This window comes from Oryx dammah, unplaced genomic scaffold (genome assembly GCF_014754425.2).
Source record: "Oryx dammah isolate SB20612 unplaced genomic scaffold, SCBI_Odam_1.1 HiC_scaffold_19, whole genome shotgun sequence".
Classification (NCBI taxonomy): Eukaryota; Metazoa; Chordata; class Mammalia; order Artiodactyla; family Bovidae; genus Oryx; species Oryx dammah.
In genome coordinates, this window is record NW_024070203.1 from 69634816 (window position 1) to 69654198 (window position 19383).

The following is a 19383-nucleotide window of genomic DNA, read 5'->3' on the forward strand; positions in this document are numbered from 1 at the left end:
CCCTGCCACTCACACCAGCCACCCCTATATCTCCCCAACCAACTCTACATCACACTTACCCTAAGATCTCTCTCCCACAATCCCTCATAGACACACTATAACCATCTCTACACCAGCTGTACAATACAAAGTCCTCTTACAAATACAGTGAACTGTGGTCACCAACCCCCATCCCTGCATTGCCTCACACAAAAAACAAACATTAAATAATTTGGTGGTAGTGGGATGCTATTTTGAAAACCTATCATTACTTCCAGTCAGAACTTCTATAACTAAAAATATGCATACTAAAACGTGGTTTAAGTGAGATTTTAAAATATATACACACACACACACACCATGCATCAGTTCAGTCGCTCAGTCATGTCTGACTCTTTGCAACCCCATGGACCGCAGCACGCCAGGCCTCGCTGTCCATCACCAACTCTCAGAGTTTACTTGAACTCACGTCCATTGAGTCAGTGATGCCATCCAACCATCTCAACCTCTGTCATCCCCTTCTCCTCCTGCCCTCAATCTTTCCCAGCATCAGGGTCTTTTCAAATGAGCCAGTTCTTTGCATCAGGTGGCCAAAGTACTGGAGTTTCAGCTTCAACATCAATCCTTCCAATGAACACCCAGGACTGATCTCCTTTAGGATGGACTGGTTGGATCTCCTTGCAGTCCAAGGGACTCTCAAGAGTCTTTTCCAACACCACTGCTCAAAAGCATCAATTCTTCGGCGCTCAGCTTTCTTTATAGTCCAATACATCCATACATGACTACTGGAAAAACCATAGCTTTAACTAGACGGACCTTTGTTGGCAAAGTAACGTCTCTGCTTTTTAATATGCTGTCTAGTTGGTTAAATACACATATATATAAAACATATATATACACACACCATGCATAGGATAGCCTATTTTGTCTTAGTATACATCCTCACACCTTCTTCCTAATACAGCTTTGATTTTGTTAAGGTATCTTTCAGCCATGTGTTTCTGAGAAAACTGGCTTCATGTCGAGACAGGATGGGCTCTTAAAAATCTAAACCAGTGGCTCCAAAATTTTAACTATGTCAGAATCACTTGGAACATTTGTTCAAACAGAACACTGGGCTCCAAAATCAGTTTCTGATAAGTAGACTGCAGTGGAGCCTGAGAATGGACTTTTAAATTTTTTGATGTGCCACAGCTTGTGGGATTTTAGCTCCCCTACCAAGGACTGAACCTGCATCCTCAGCAGGGAGAGCACAGAATCCCAACCACTGGACCACCAGTGAATTTCCTTAACTTTTTAAACAATTCCTAGATACTACTGCTGCTGCTGGTCTGGGGACTATACTTTGAAAAACAATTAAACCACAATGAACTATCATGTCACACCAGTTAGAATGGCTATTATCAAAAAAACAAGATATAAAAAACATGGAGAAAATATGGAGAAAAGGGAGACCCTTGTGCACTACTGGTGGGATTGGATTGTATCGATAAACTGGTGTAGCTACTATGAAAAACAGTATATGGAGGTTCTTAAAAAAATTAAAAATAGAACTATTATATGATCCAGTAATTCCACTCCTGGTTATTTATCTGAAGAATGAAAACTAATTTTTTAAAAAGCTGTATGTACCACCATAATCACTGCAGCATTATTTATAATAACTAAGATAAGGAAAAAGATATGGGAAAGATTAAAGGCAAGAGGAGAAGCGGGTGGCAGAGGATGAGATGGCATCCATGACTCAATGGACACGAGTTTGAGCAAACTCCAGGAGATTGTGGAGGACAGAGCCACCTGGCATGCTGCAGGTCATGGGGTCCTGAAGAGTCAACTTAGTGACTGAACAACAAAGATATGGAAACAACCTAAGTGTCCATCAGTGAATGGATAAAGAAAATGTGGTACACATATGCAGTGGAATACTACTTAGCCAAAATAAAGATTGAAATCTCGTCATTTGAGACAGTATTGGCTGGACCCTGAGTTCATTAGCTAAGTGAAACCTTCAGATAAATACCATATGACTTCATGTATATGTGGAATTTAAAACAACAAAGAATGAAATTCATAGATACAAGAGAACAGACTGGTGGTTGCCACTGGGGGGATGCTGGGGTGGGCAAAATCAATGAAGGGGGCCAAATTATAAAATATAAATAGGTCATAAGAACTGTATAGTCAACATGGAGACTATGGTTAATACTGCAACACATATTTGAAAGTTGCTGAGAGTAGATGACACCAGCCTTATGGCAGAAAGTGAAGAAGAACTAAAGAGCCTCTTGATGAAAGTGAAAGAGGAGAGTGAAAAAGTTGGCTTAAAGCTCAACATTCAGAAAACAAAGATCATGGCATCCGGTCCCATCACTTCATGGGAAATAGATGGGGAAACAGTGGCTGACTTTATTCTCCTGGGCTCCAAAATCACTGCAGATGGTGATTGAAGCCATGAAATTAAAAGATGCTTACTCCTTGGAAGGAAAGTTATGAGCATATTCAAAAGCAGAGACGTTACTTTGTCAACAAAAGTCCGTCTAGTCAAGGCTATGGTTTTTCCAGTAGTCATGTATGGATGTGAGAGTTGGACTATAAAGAAGGCTGAGTGCCGAAGAATTGATGCTTTTGACCTGTGGTGTTGGAGAAGACTCTTGAGAGTCCCTTGGACTGCAAGGAGATCCAACCAGTCCATCCTAAAGATCAGTCCTGGGTGTTCACTGGAAGGACTGATGTTGAAGTTAAAACTCCAATACTTTGGCCACCTGATGCAAAGAACTGACTCATCTGAAAAGACCTTGATGCTGGGAAAGATTGAGGGCAGGAGGAGAAGGGGATGACAGAGGTTGAGGTGGTTGGATGGCATCACCGACTTGATGGACATAGGTTTGGGTAGACTCTGGGAGTTGGTGATAGACAGGGAGGCCTGGCGTGCTGTGGTTCTTGGGGTTGCAAAGAGTTGGGCATGACTGAGCAACTGAACTGAACTGAAGAGAGTAGATTTTAAAAATATTTTATCACAAAATTTTAAGTATGTATTGTGTTAACTAGATTTACTGTGGGGATCATTTCATAATATGTGCAAATGTGAAGTCATAATGTGATACACCTGAAATTAATAAGTTATATGTCATTTACACCTCAATTAAAAATGAAAAATCAACTGGTCTAAGCTATTTTAAGTGTGATTTTTTTTGTTTCTTGAAGCCAAATGCTTCCTAATTAATGAATGTAATACCTACCTAGCATACATAAAATGAGCTCAGTAAATCTCCTTTCTATCCCTTCTTTTTTCATAATACTCAGAAAACGTAACGCCAGGTCATTTAAATTTGGCTAGATACCCCAGAGCTTGAAGGAGGTATCAATCTAGCATTACAAAAGTAAAATGACAGACTATAAAAATGAAGCACTTTTTAAAAACATATTTTAATTTTTAAAATCATAGAACAGTCATTTATTATTCATCCCTTCTCACAATATAAATTAAGTAACATTTTGGATTTTAATGGAAATTTTATAGCCTACAGCTTTTGGCTACCAACTGAGGACAAATATTAATAAAGAAAGCAAAGCATTGTTCAAAACTTTACAGATGGTTAACATTCACAGCTAATATTAGTAATAGTCAAAACAGACCATAATTACTCTCGCATGCTAAATGTTAATATGAAAACATTTAATAGCCTAGAACCAGAGACCTACTCTACAGCACAGTACCAAACATATACTTCAAAATTTGCTAAGAAGGTTAATTTTAAGTTGTGTTCTTATTACAAAATAATAAGAGATGAGAAACTTCTGGAGATGGCCAGTGTTTATGGCAAAGGTTGTGGTGATGCCTACATGGGTATATTTGTTGTTGTTCAGTTGCTCAGTCATGCCCGACTCTTTGCAACCCCATAAACTGCAGCATGCAAGGCTTCCCTGTCCTTCACCATCTTCTGGAGTTTGCCCAGACTCATGTCCACTGAATGGGGGATGCCATCCAACCACCTAGTGCTCTGTCACTTCCTTCTCTTGCCCTCCATCTTTCCCAGCATCAGGGTCTTTTCCAATGAGTCTGTTCTTTGCATCAGGTGGCCAAAGTACTGGAGTTTCAGCTTCAGCATCAGTCCTTCCAATGAATATTCAGGATTGACTTCCTGTAGGATTGACTGGTTTGATCTCCTTGTAGTCCAAGGGACTCTCAAGAGTCTTCTTCAGCACCACAGTTCAAAAGCATCAATTCTTCTATGCTCAGCCTTCTTTACAGTCTAACTCTCACATCCATACATGAGTATTGGAAAAACTATAGGGCTATGACTAGACAGAACTTTGTTGGCAAAGTGATGTCTCTGCTTTTTAATATGCTGTCTCAAAGTGAAAGTGAAGTCACTCAGTCGTGTCCAACTCTTTGTGACTCCATGGACTGTAGCCTACTAGGCTCCTCCGTCCATGGGATTCTCCAGGCAAGAATACTGGAGTGGGTTGCCATTTCCTTCTCCAGGAGATCGTCCCAACCCAGAGACTGAACCCGGGTCTCCCACATTGTAGACAGATGCTTTACCCTCTGAGCCACCAGGGAAGTCACTCTAGGTTTATTGTAACTTTTTTTCCAAGGAGCAAGTGTCTTTTAATTTTGTGGCTGCAATCACTGTCCACAGTGATTTTGGAGTTTAAGAAAATAAAATCTGTTACTGTTTTCGCTTTTTCCCCATCTATTTGCAGTAAGTGATAGGACTGGATACCATGATCTTAGTTTTTTGAATGTTGAGTTTTAAGTCAGCTTTTCACTCTCCTCTTTCACCTTCATCAACAGGCTCTTTAGTTCCTCATCGCTTTCTGCCATTAAGGGTGATGTCATCTGCCTATCTGAGGTTATTGATATTTCTCCTAGCAATCTTGATTCCAGCTTATGCTTCATCCAGTCCGGCATTTCACATGCTGAACTCTGCATATAAGTTACAGAAGCAGGGTGGCTATATATATATATATAGCCCTGACATACTCCTTTCCCAATTTTGAACTAATTAGTTGTTCCATGTCCGGTTCTAAATGCTGCTTAGGGCTTTCCTCATAGCTCAGTTTGTAAAGAATCTGTCTGCATTGCAGGAGACCCCAGTTCAATTCCTGGGTCAGGAAAATCCACTGGAGAAGGGATAGGCTACCCACTCCAGTATTCTTGGGCTTCCCTTGTGGTGCAGCTGGTAAAGAATTCACCTGCAATGTGGGAGATCTGGGTTCAATCCCTGGGTTGGGACGATCCCCTGGAGAAGGGAAAGGCTACCCACTCAAGTATTCTGGCCTAGAGAATTCCATGGACTGTGCAGTCCAAGGGGTCCCAAAGAGTCGGCCATAACCGAGCCACTTTCACTCTGACTTTTCTTGATCTGCGTACAGGTTTCTCAGGAGGCAGGTAAGGTGGCCTGGTATTCCTATCTCTTTAAAAATTTTCCAGTTTGTTGTGATCCACAAGTCAAAGGCTTTGGTGTAGTCAATGAAGCAGAAGTAGATGCTTTTCTTATGATCCAACAGATGCTGGCAATTTGCTCTGGTTCGTTTGCCTTTTCTAAGTCCAGCTTGTACTACTGGAAGTTCTCAGTTTATGTACTGTTGAAGTCTAGCTTGAAAGATTTTGAGCATAATTTTGCTGGCATGTTAAAAGAGTCCAACTGTACAGTAATTTGAATATTCTTTGGTGATACCTTTCTTTGGGATTGGAATGAACGGACCTTTTCAGTCTGTGGCCACTGCTGAGTTTTCCAAATCTGCTGGCATAATGAGTACAGAACTTTAACAGCTTCATCTTTTAAGACTTGAAATAGTTCAGCTGGAATTCTATCACCTCCACTAGCTTTGTTCATAGTAATGCTTCATAACACCCACTTGACTTCATACTCTAGAAGTCTAGCTCTAGGTGAGTGACCACACCATCATGGTTATCAAGGTCATAAAGACCTTTTTGTATAGTTCTTCGGTGTGTTCTTGCCATCTCTTTATCATCTTTTCTGTTTCTGTTAGATTCTTGCTGTTTCTGTCCTTTATTATGCCCATCTTTGCATGAAATGTTCCCTTGGTATTTCCAATTTTCTTGGAGAGATCCTCTGTTCTTTTCCTTTCTATTGTTTTCCTCTATTTCTTTGCATTGTTCACTTAAGGCTGTCTTCTCTCTCCCTGGTTTTCTCTGGAACTCTGTATTTAGATATCTTCCCCTTTATCCTTTTCCTTTCACTTCTCTTCTTTTCTCAGCTATTTATAATGTCTCCTCAGAAAATCACTATTCCTTCTTGCATTCCTTTTCCTCGGGGATGGTTTTGGTCACCCTCTCCTGTACAATGTTATGAACCTCTGTTGATAGTTCTTCAGGCACTCTGTCTGGCAGATCTAATCCTTTGAATCTATTTGTCACCCTCACTGTATAATCGTTACGTGATCTGCTTTAGGTCATACCTGAAAGGTCTAGTGGTTTTCCCTACTTTCTTCAATTTAAGCCCGAATTTTGCATGGATGTATATTTGTCTCCAAACTCAAGTTGTATATATTAAACATGAATGGTTTTTTATATATCAATCATACCTCAATAAAGAGGTCTAAAAATAATCAATATGGAAATATTACACAAGACAATTTGTGTTAATTCATGTTTTTAATGTTTTTGATTTACAAAAGTTTCAGATTTACTGAATTTCTTTTGGTGTTATGATCTGTAATACTATGTGATTCAATTTGTTTACAAAAGTATATTCATTTTTAATTGCTTTTATGTGAGAAATGTGACCTCTATTTAGTGACTCAGAGACTACTTTTATTTTGAACAAAATCAATTCTGTATGGATTTTGCTGACTAGGCTGAGAAGAAATCAGGATTTCTGCTTTGTTTTACATATTGACTCAGTTTTAATTTTGGCACTACTTGCTACTTTAATTAAAAACACACACACAGACACACACACAAACCATGTCTTTAAGAAAATGAACACCAGAATATTCATTGTCTGGTAGTTTAAGAAGTAAAACACTAACTATTCCTGAAACTGTTGGTTCTTAAAAGTTGCAGCAATACGAAACTGTTAAGACTTCTCTGAGAAACATAATAATACACCATGGCAATAACTTAATGACAAATAAGAAAACAGAACTGATTCCACATGGTAATTATCACATCCAGGTGGAAAACCAAATCACTGAAGATATGATAAATTTTACAGTCTAAATTGCTAAGGTTAGGTTAAATATTTTAAAGTATTTATAAAATTAAACAATAAAATTAATGTCAAAATGGGAAAATCCTATAAATGATTTACAAAATTACATCAGAAAGCAAATTCTAAAATATTTGGCATAATTACAAAACCTTTGTACGGGTTTATTTAATAAGTACCCAATAAATTTACATCTATGCATATGTGCTAAGTTGCATCAGTTGTGTTTGACTCTGCGACCCTATGTACCATGGCCCACCAGGCTCCTCTGTCCATGGGATTCTCCAGGCAAGAATACTGGAGTGGGTTGCCACACCCTCCTCCAGGGGACCTTCCCAACCCAGGGATTGAACCCACATCTCTTGTGTCTCCTGCACTGGCAAGAAGGTTCTTTACCATGAGTGCCACCTTTATATTTTCACTTAAAATGAAAGCTTGGATCATTCTGAGAAAATGTGAGTAATGTCAAGCACATAAAAATGGAGAAGTCATATCAGAAACCAAAAACTCAGTGTAAGCTATTTTTGTCAATACTTAGGCAAGTGTGAGAAGTGAAGAGGAAATAGAACAACTTTCTTCACTACTGTAGCATCACTTTTATTTCATGATCAGGAATTTTAAAAGGCTTTTTATGTATATCAGATGAATTAAGATAATGCAAAATTCACATGAATCTTAAAAATAAAACAGGCTTTGGGACTTCTGTGGTGGCCCAGCGGCTAAAACTCTCCGCTCCCAATGCAGGGGGCCCAGGTTCCATCCCTGGTCAGAGAACTATATGCCACATGCTGGGATGCTGACTCAAATTGTAAAAATACACACATATTACGTGTATTTTAAACATTTTTATCACCTGTGAAGAAATGTGAAGAACTGTAGAAAAGGATTATAAATGAAATAAGTTGATAAAGCTGAGTGGTACATGCAAATTCACTATACTGTTAATCTCTGTATTTATGTATTAATCAAATAAAAGCACAATCATCAGCAAATAGTAGGAGGTCAACAGGTATCTTTCCCCACCTTCACCTCAGGATCTTCCTTACACTATTGAAATGCCATTAGTGTGTTTTCAATGAAAATTCGTAAAAACAATCCCCATGATAAAGGAATATTTCTCACAAAATTGCAAAAGCCCACATAATACATTTTCCTCAGTACACATGCTTTACTGATTTCTGGAACTGAGTACCGGAGAAAAACAGAGAAGACTACCAATTGTAGAAATTGTTCTGCTTCAGCTGCAAGGTAGGGTTACTGAACTACCAACAGCAGAAGAATTTATTCTTAAGATACTCAAGACAGTATGGTTAAAAAAGAAACAATGGTGAGGTAAGCTGATGTTTTATGGTAACTATATTTATAGTAATGACTAAATTTGAATAAAGTGTACATATTAAATAACATCAATCCAACACACATCTTGAGTTACACATGTAGTATTTCTCAGATTTTTTTCTCCAAGTATTCAGAAATCTTAGTTCTGAAGTATCATGAAGGGTTCTTACTGCTAACAATCTTAAAATGCAGCTATCTTTTCTCTTTGCTAACAAAGGTACGTTTCTGCGGCCCTCACCTCTTTCTGGAATTCACTGTACAAAGTTCAAATATTGCTCTCTTTTCTTCCTTCCTTTTTTCATCATATCTAATTCTCAAATTCCAGCCCTTTCTATCTTCAGTAGGACTGACCTTTAATTTGCACATTTGGGAACTTAAATTGTTTCAGATTTACAAAATTTTTCTTGTTACAAAGATGCACCTTTTATTAATTTGGAGTGCTACAGTTAATGTCCTTTTAGGGTAGTGATGAAGACAGTGTCAGATCAAACAAGAGTTATTAAAGTCAAACAGAAGTACCAGTGAAAATAATCTTGGTAGAGGATTTTTTTAAAAGATAATAATAATAATATTTAAATATTAATATCCGATAAGTATAACATTATCATATTACACAGAAAAATTTTGTTGTTACTAATGTGCACAGGAAGGAAGAACAAAGATAAACGTATTAAACTTACAAAGGTATATTTCTTTAAACTCACTAAAAGAAAGAATTTTCTAACAGAACTGTCCTAAACTGAAAAGCACTGCCCCTTGAGGTAGTAAGTTCCCTATCACTAAATATGCTAAAATAGAATCAAGAATGATGTAAAATGAGAGAGGCTGAACTGTCAGTTAATTTCAACTCTTTAAGAGTCTATGGCTTTATGATAAAATATTTACTACAAGTGACATAAGAACTTATTTTAGACCAATTGTTAACAAGTACAAGTTATATTTATTATTTATTTTATGTCCAAATTTATTCACTAATGCTGTAAGTATTTACGAAGCACTGTTCATAGCTCAGCAGATAGAGCAGTGTATGAAACCCATAAAACCCTGCCCTCATGGTACTTACATAGGTAGGGGAAGGGAAGGGGAAATAGGAAGGGAGAACAGAAAAGAAGCTGAGAAGGTAAGTTTATCACAGGCAAATGTTCCCCAATGTACAAATTTCATATCAGCATGAAATAAACTCATAACAAATTCGTCTTAAATTGTAAGTCACCTATTCTCTACACCTAGGTAGAGATTTTGAATTTTTCTCATTTTATGTATGTTCTCTAGTCAAATTTCCTTTTTAAAATTGATCTTTATTTAGAGGGTAATTGCTTTACAATGTTGTGTTAGTTTCTGTCATACAAAACTGGGGATCAGCCGTAAGTATACATATATCCCCTCTCTCCTAAACTTCCCTCCCACCCCTGTAATTTGTCAGAGACGACTGGGTTGAACTCCCTGTGTTATACAGCAACTTCCCACTAGCTACCTAATTTGCACATGACAGTGTATATATGTAATGTTACTCTCTCCGTTTGTCCCACCCTTTCCTTCCCCTGCTGTGTCCACAAGTCGGTTCTCCACGCCTGCATCTCTACTCCTGCCCTGCAAATAGGCAAGTAGGTTCATCAGTTCCATTTTTCTAGAATCTATATTTATGCATTAATATATAACATTTTATTTTTCTCTGACTTACTTCACTCTGTATAACAGGCTCGAGGTTCATCCACCTCAAATTTCCTTTTAAAAAACATCCTTTAAACATGTAAAATACTTTTTATGTTCTCTTACATTTGCTCAAACCCATAGAATGTACAGCACCAAGAGTGAACTCTAAGGTAAAGAACAGACTTTTGGTGGTGGTGGGGGGGGAACCTAGCTTTTTATGTACTTAGTAGCTATCAGGCACTAGACCAATACTATACCAGAGAAATACAATGCAAGACATATGCAACTATAAATTACCTAGGGGCCACATTAAAAAAAAAAGTTAAATCAATTTTAATATATTTTCTTAATCCAATATAACCAAAACATCATTTCAACATAATCGATGGAAGAATTAATGATATCTTACATTTTTTTTCTTTCAGTTCTGAATCTTAAAAAACCAGCATATTTTTTATATTTACAGATTATCTCTATTTGGACTAGCCATATTTCCTTGCTCAACAGCGGTGTACAAGCAGTGAGGGGCTATTGTATTTACAGGAATTAGCATAGTTAACTACATCTCAATGGAGATACCAGATTTTCACAGGAAATACCTAATCTTATTTATGAGATCACATTGATATTTTATGAAATTTACAGCTTAAAAGAATTCATATATCTAAGTTGTTCAAAACATATCTAAAAGTCATCCAATAATGAATCAAGTATTGGTTTTTATGTTTAATCAAAATTGAACAATTAAAAATTCAGTTCCTTAGTGGCATTAGCCATATTTCAAGTATTCAATAGCCACATGTCACCTAGTGGCTACTCTATTAGTGCAGCAAAATGTTTCTAGATAACACAGCAGAACGTTTCTAAAATTTAATTTTTTATCAATTTTTAATCATCTTTTTATTTGAATCAATTCTAGTTGAAAACAGGTGAGAAAACTTTTTCCTTTGAAATTATAATCTGCAGAATTGTCCATAAGAATTAAGATGGTCCCCTTTAAATAAAAAGTTAATACTCAAAAAATTAGTACTAAAGTCTATTATTTTCAAAATTAAGTGTTTCAATCTCAAAAGAGAGAAAACTGTCAATTCTCTGACTTGACTGAAAATACTGCCATCTACCTTGCCACCCAAGTTAGTACTTCACCATCATCTGTCACTATATCCTGTTTTATTAGCTGCTGCTACTGCTGCTAAGTCGCTTCAGTTGTGTCCGACTCTGTGCAACCCCATAGACGGCAGCCCACCGGGCTCCCCCGTCCCTGGGATTCTCCAGGCAAGAACACTGGAGTGGGTTGCCATTTCCTTCTCCAATGCATGAAAGTGAAAAGTCAAAGTCAAGTCGCTCAGTCGTGTCCGACTCTTTGTGACCCCGTGGACTGCAGCCTACCAGGCTCCTCCATCCATGGGATTTTCCAGGCAAGAGTACTGGAGTGGGGTGCCATTAGTTAGGTAATTAATACCTTTTGAAAAACTTTATTTTATCCCTTTCCATTCTACCTTTGTTTGTTACTGCTTTAGTATAGGTTTACATCCTTGATCACCTGGGCTATTTTAAGTCTTCTAAATCTAAATCGTAAATACACAGGGATTGTTTTGCATATGACAACACCCAAGTAAATCACCACCCAGAATGAAATACAGACCACCTCCAGTACTCTAGAAAGTTCCCTCCTGAGCCTAGACACCCCCTAAACTCCCAGAAACAGGTAGTCTGGTGGACTTCTGACTAGTTTTGCCCTTTTGAATTTTATGTAAATGGAATTATACAATATATAGTCTTTCATGTCTGGCTTGGCTTCTTTTATTCTGTGAGACTCATCCACATTGTTGTATCAATAGAACCTTTTTGTTGCTTCATTATTTGGAATTTTATAAATATTCCATTTTTTTTTAATTCAATAACCTGCAGACAGGCATTCAGGTTGTTTCCAGTTCATGGCTATTGTGAAAGCTGGTAGGAAGATTAATATTGGTTTAAATATTAAAAATAACTCAAAATAAATGCTCAATATATGTTAACTCTTTCCCTCCATTATATCATAGTCACAATAGAAACTGATTCTGAATATACTATACGGAACGGATTGAGGCACATACAAAATCAGGTGTGCATTTTAAACAAAAGACATGCCATGTATACCTTTAATCATTATACATGTTAAATACATATACACCACATTCATCACACAAACAATCACAAACAACACCAGATGGATAACAAAACTTGATTCAGTTTATTATCACATTTTAGCATCTGCTCTGTATTTTCTAATGCATGAAGAGGTGAATCCAGGGACCCATAACAAAAGAAAGACCAGATACGTCACTCTATCAATCCCACATGACAAAGCATGGAAAATCATAATACACAATTTTAAAAGACAGATCTAAGAGGGGTTAAAAAAAGCTGTTTAGTGTCAATTTGACCATTTATACAAGCTCAGTAAATTTGAGCAGAGCATAAAACTTTCATTAGTTTGTAAAATTAGCATCAGCTTATTTTCTTTGCATGTTGCTAAACTGATGTCAAGATAATGCTTGGATATGAGCTTAGAAGGAGTGCTAATTTGCATGAATGTGTTAAATAACTGCTAGGCCTCCTCCATGCAGGAGATAACATTAAAGTGAATTAGATCTGCAATAAATGTTTTATGAAAATTAGTATAACAGTAATTATTCCTAAAGTTTACTCAATAAAAAGCATTTTACTGATGACAGGTTGCTTCTCTAACATTTTAAAGCAAAAGGGAAATGACAAAAAGGAATAAACCAAAGTTACTAATCAGATTTATTCAATAAACACATATATACAAGGACAGTGAACCTTTATTACTCGTTTAAAGATCACTTGAACTTTGCCAACTCTATAAATTCATACAAAAAAAAAAGACAAATGAAAGCTTCACATTTTCCCCCTTACCTCCCATTCTCTAGCTGCAGCTTCATTAGTAGAATCCTCATTTGTTTCAGATTCTTCAATCTTTTTTACTACTATAAATCCAGGTTCTTTGGTATATTCACCAGTATCTTCTGCATATGTTTCTGGACTCCACTGAATGAAGAAGGCATACAAGTGGTCTGTCCTATTAGAATGAGTGATTATGAATTAATAGATCTGCTATTCTGAGTTGTTAGCAAGAATTTAAAAATTATTTTTGTTAAACAGCTTCACAAAACTTGAAGACTTAAAATATACAAAATATTACATACACTATTCTTTATTTAAAAATAAAACAAAGCCCACTACCAGGAAGACATTAACTTAAACTTTTGGGGCTGTGTTCTGTCCAGCTCCTAACTACATTAGGATTTTCTTCAGCCTGGTTTTGACTAGCTCAGATGCTCTTCATGGCAACATTTCTTTTCATGAAGGAAACTTGACAATGGGAAGGAAAACCGAACTCACCATTTTAACCTCAATCACACAATGATCTAATTATCTAAAATACAACTAACAACTTACTCTAATTACCTATTTTGAAACCTGACCACTATACAAGTTTTTCCCAGGTTAATAGAAATTTAATATATTTAACTTTTATGTCCCTTCTTTCAGTTTTGTTTACTAAAGCCTGTGAGTGAGTGAAGTCGCTCAGTCGTGTCCGACTCTTTGTGACCCTATGAACTGTAGCCCACCAGGCTCCTCCATCCATGGGATTTTCCAGGCAAGAACACTGAAGTGGGTTGCCATTTCTTTCTCCAGATCTTCCTGACCCAGGGATTGAACCCAGGTCTCCCGCATTGTAGGCAGACGCTTTACCGTCTGAGCCACCAGGGAAGTCCTACTAAAGCCTAAATCCCTGAAATAAAAATTATCTGAAGGGTAACATGCACATTTCAAACATCTATGCTTCGTTGGCTTTAATTGGTATGGATAACTGAAAAGTAATTATAAAACTCTCTACTTTACTCAGCCATTGAAAAGAATACATTTGAATCAGTTCTAATGAGGTGGATGAAACTGGAGCCTATTATACAGAGTGAAGGAAGCCAGAAAGAAAAACACTAATACAGTATACTAACGCATATATATGGAGTTTAGAAAGATGGTAATGATAATCCTGTATGCGAGACAGTAAAAGAGACACAGATGTACAGAACAGTCTTTTGGACTCTGTGGGAGAGGGCGAGGGTGGGATGATCTGGGAGAATGGCATTAAAACATGTATAATATCATATGCGAAACGAATCACCAGTTGAGGTTTGATGCAGGACACAGGATGGTTGGGACTGGTGCACTGGGATGACCCAGAGGGATGGTATGGAGATGGAACTGGGAGGGGGGTTCAGGATGGGGAACACGTGTATACCCGTGACAGATTCATGTTGATGTATGGCAAAACCAATACACTATTGTAAAGTAATTAGCCTCCAATTAAAATAAATAAATTTATATTAAAAAAAAATCTCTACTAACATATAGCAATCAATAATCACTGTCCTGGACATTGTTTTCAATAAATTTTTAATAGTGTTGTTTGTTATGTGGCAACTAATGCTTGAAAAAGGTGTTAAGTATCATCTTTCAGATAATTTGTCTCTATGAAGCAACTTTTTCATAAAATCCTGAATGAAATACAATAAAGTTTGAAATTCTAATAAAACTAATTTTCAATGAATATTAGTGAAGGTGCAAGGACAATATTAAAATGGAAAATTCCATTCAAAAATTAAAACAAAGCCAACACTAAGGAGAAAAATAAATCCTTATGTTGTTTTTAACTAAAGATATAATAGGGTTGAATATCTCATTGTAATCATCCTGGTATCACTGGCAGATCAGAGTATCTGGCTCTTTGCTTTTCATGTACTCATGAATTATGCAAATCACAGCATATTTTTAAATTATTTTAATCACATTTTGTTGAACGCACAGATTGTACTGTATATTTAGGTGAGCGGGGAGAGAAAAGAATTTTATTATTATATTCTTGAAAGGAAGTCTTCAGAGGAACATATAAAGCCTTTCCAAGAGGTACACAGACATTTAAGATAGATCTAAGGGAATCAATCTCCTTCTCTTCCGTTTCCATATGGTAATCTTCACTCATACTCATCTTCTTGAGAAGAGCGTGGTTAAGATATCTTACAGATTGTTTCTTTTCTGCTTTTACTAAAGTACCATCCTCACTCATCCAGAATTTTACAATGGTACATGTCTTTATAGTTAAAAAACTTCCAGTATAAAACCTTCCAGGTTGCCCAAAGTTGGTATTGAGACAGGGAAAGATTTTAAAAACTGGGTAGTAAGTCCTTTTGTGTATCAGGTGGTTTCTAATTCACTAATTTCCACAAAACTGAATGAAACTATTCAAATGATGGTTACTAAAAATAATTTTGATGAAAGATGGTTAATTTTAGAATATAAACAGAAATACATTTAAAGAACTGACTGACATTATAATAAAACTCAGTTTCATAGACATTTTTATGAACAAAGCTTTTTAGTACTTATAGAAAAAGAAAAAGGGAGGGGGCAGAACTGAGCCACTGAGTCTTATCATTTCAATGAACAATATTCATCAATGGATACATAAACTAATTGGGAGAAAGCCCTATTTTATTAAGACATTTCCTGTATTTTACATTTGATGTGTAATAGCTATGTATGATAAATTATAATTCATGTTGCTTTGATCCACTGTTCATTAGTAATAATTTTAATGATAAAACATTCTTCTGGGTTTAATTAATATTTGGAATAATGTAGGTGTTGAAAGACAATTTTCTCTTGGATTTCTGCATGTCTTATGGGCAGAGGCACTGTATACCTTTGTTCAACACTGCCTTTTCATGTATGTTTGCACAGAAAACAAAGCATAGCATGGTTTTAGAAGGCAGAAATATTCAGTATCTTGTGGTGGAAGTTTAGTCGCAACGTTGTGTCTGACTCTTCTGTGAACCTATGGACTGTAGCCCAGCAGGCTCCTCTGTCCATGGGATTTCCCAAGCAAGAATACTGAAGTGAGTTGCTGTTTCCTTCTCTAGGGGATCTTCCTGACCCAGAGATTGAATACGTGTCTCCTGCTTGGCAGATGGATTCTTTACCACTGAGCCACTTGGAAAGCCCAGTAGTATCTTACTCTGGATCAAAGGGAAACCATGCTTACTGTACATTATAGAAGTTTTAGGTTCCCTAAACTTATGGTTCCTCTCCTTTAACATAACCCATGGCACATGCAGCCGTCACTTGGCCTTCTTCACACGCAACTGTGGGAACTGAAGCTCAAAGAACTCATACAAGTGCTAGAGCTGTGACTGATGCTGTTGTGACTCTTTTCTGCCAGCACTCATTAAACTGAGGCAGGCCAACCTGTTAACAAGTAGGGTGAGCCTTAGACCCTTTACTCTTTTGAGAATAATCACAGAAAATTTTTAGTATGTGTAATGCCTGTCTGCAGGTTGTTGAATAGAAAAAATTTGGAATATTTATAAAATTCCAAATAATGAAGCAACAAAAAGGTTCTGTTGATACAATATGGATGAGTCTCACAGAATAAAAGAAGTCAAGCCAGACATGAAAGACTATATATTGTATAATTCCATTTACATAAAATTCAAAAGGGCAAAACTAGTCAAAAGTCCACCAGACTACCTGTTTCTGGGAGTTTAGGGGTTGTCTGGGCTCAGGAGGGAACTTTCTAGAGTACTGGAGGTGGTCTGTATTTTATTCTGGGTGGTGATTTACTTGGGTGTTGGCATATGCAAAACAATCCCTGTGTATTTACGATTTAGATTTAGAAGACTTTTAAAATAGCCCAGGTGATCAAGGATGTAAACCTATACTAAAGCAGTAACAAACAAAGGTAGAATGGAAAGGGATAAAATAAAGTTTTTCAAAAGGTATTACCTAGCTAATGGCACCCCACTCCAGTACTCTTGCCTGGAAAATCCCATGGACGGAGGAGCCTGGTAGGCTGCAGTCCATGGGGTCACAAAGAGTCGGACACGACTGAGCGACTTGACTTTGACTTTTCACTTTCATGCATTGGAGAAGGAAATGGCAGCCCACTCCAGTATTCTTGCCTGGAGAATCCCAGGGACGGGGGAGCCTGGTGGGCTGCCGTCTATGGGGTTGCACAGAGTCAGACATGACTGAAGCAACTTAGCAGCAGCAGCAGCAATGTCAGTACATACACACAGATAAATATGTATGTGCATGCTCAGTCGTTTCAGTCATCTCTGACTCTTTGCGACCCTATGGACTGCAGCCTGCCAGGCTCCTCTGTCCATGGGGATTCTCCAGGCAAGAATATTGGAATGGGTTGCCATGCCCTTCTCCAGGCGATCTTCCGACCCAGGGATCGAATTGGTGTCTTATGTCTCCTGCTTTGGCAGGCTGGTTCTTTAACACTAGCACCACCTGGGAAGCTCCAGATAAATGTGTAAGCATATGCAATTTGTTGCAAAAAATGTAAAAAGGAATAAAAATATACTACCTTATAATAAGATTCTATGAGGAAGTATAATTGAAATACAAATTCAAAGAGAAAAGTAGTGATGCAAAACTGCTTTAGAAGAGCACATTCAAGTAGTGTTTAAATGAATAATCTAATCGTAGAGGGCAAATTGTTACATTATCTAAATCCCACTGGATATATTTAATAGATAAATGTAAGTTTTAACTTAAAATGTCATTATTTATGATCCAGTGAACTTAAAATGTCAGTATTTACAATACAGTGATAACAGACATCCTTTACAAATATTGCTCAATCATAATATGAGAAATTTTACTGTGCAGTGAGTATAAAAAATAACTTGAAGACCAGATCCTTTTAGTAGCTATTTTACTGTTATGTATATAGCAAGCATTTATAATAGAAAGGATTTGATGAAATTTAAAAAAAAGAAATTATATATAGTTAGGAGTTTGGGACGGACATGTACACACTGCTATACTTAAAATGGATAACCAAGACTTTCTGTATAGTACACAGAACTTGGCTCAATGTTATGTGGCATCTTGAATGGGAGGGGTGCTTGGGGGAGAATTGATACATGTATATGTATGGCTGAGTCCCTTTGCTGTTCACCTGAAACTATCACAACAGTGATAACTGGCTATTACCAGTTAACAAAATACAAAATAAAAAAAAAAGTAAAAAAAAAAAAAAAAAAAAGCAATTGTATCATTTCCTGCCTTGAGGTGGGGCTGTACCAGTTAATATTTTAATGAACCTTCTTGATCTAAAACATTTTAACTATGACTGTTTACTAGTAACATGAGGTATATGTTCATATTTTTTGCATTAAACCACAAAGGGGACTAAAATTAAAAGTGGGATAAATTAAAGAGTATAAAAGAGGAGCTAACTGATTTTGAACAGATTTAATGTCAGGTTTTAATCATAAACTATTTCAGTACTTTGCTACTGGTGTGAACTGTTATACAAAATAATTTCAACTCAAGGAATCTCAATGTTTTCCAGATTTTGTTGTTATTGTTTTACCTTTCTTGTGGCACAGCAAACCAATATTCATGTTTCTTATCTCTTTGTGCATACTGCTGCATTGTTGCACTTGCTTGAGATACAAATGTTTTCCTCATAGGCTTTCCGACTCTGAGACATAAGAACTTATGCAATCGATGCCTTCTCTTTTCTTTTAAAAGTGCAGAACCTAGAATTGAGATAGAGTGTTTATTCAATTCTCATACACCATGTTTGAATAATTTAAAACAATTTAGACTAAATAATGTTTATCTCTAAACTTCTGACAAATAATTACAGAATAAAATGTTAATTTACTAAAAGGTAAATTCTCTTAAGTAGCTTATATATTTTTCCATCAAAAGTGACAAGTATAGCAAGACTAATAAACTAACACCCAAGTTATGAACTGATATTACGTCTAAGCGTATTAGGAAAAAATGTGGAAGATCCAGAAATTTTGGTTAAATTTTTATAATAATCACACTAAAGTAATTATTCATACATATACATATACAATATTCTGGACAATCTCTACTACCTTTCTAGAACAATATCTAAATAAGTTTGCAGAATTTTCAAAGCTTTACTGTAATATGGTTGTTACAGAAAAAATTCAGTAAAAAAGTTTCTGAAGCTTTTACATACATATGAAGGTGTGACAAAAACAATATGCTAGATTTAGCCATCTGTTTAGCTTATTAAGCCTGAATTATCTCTAACCCTTCCAACCACAGATGCTGTCGTATGACACACTGAAGGTCTGACAATATGGATCAATTCAGGAAACTAGACATT

At 36.6% G+C, this 19383-nt stretch overlaps 1 protein-coding gene across 7 annotated transcripts in view; it reads right to left on the reverse strand.

The window, feature by feature from the left end:
• Positions 1-19383, reverse strand: part of OXR1 (oxidation resistance 1) — a 458954-nt gene that overhangs the window by 21954 nt on the left and 417617 nt on the right. For all 7 annotated transcript variants that reach the window (XM_040262147.1, XM_040262151.1, XM_040262152.1 and 4 more), the window contains 2 exons: positions 18607-18775; positions 13074-13236 (listed from right to left, as the gene is read on the reverse strand). In XM_040262147.1, coding sequence (XP_040118081.1) covers positions 13074-13236; positions 18607-18775 — 332 coding nt within the window. The remainder of the gene's footprint in view (positions 1-13073; positions 13237-18606; positions 18776-19383) is intronic.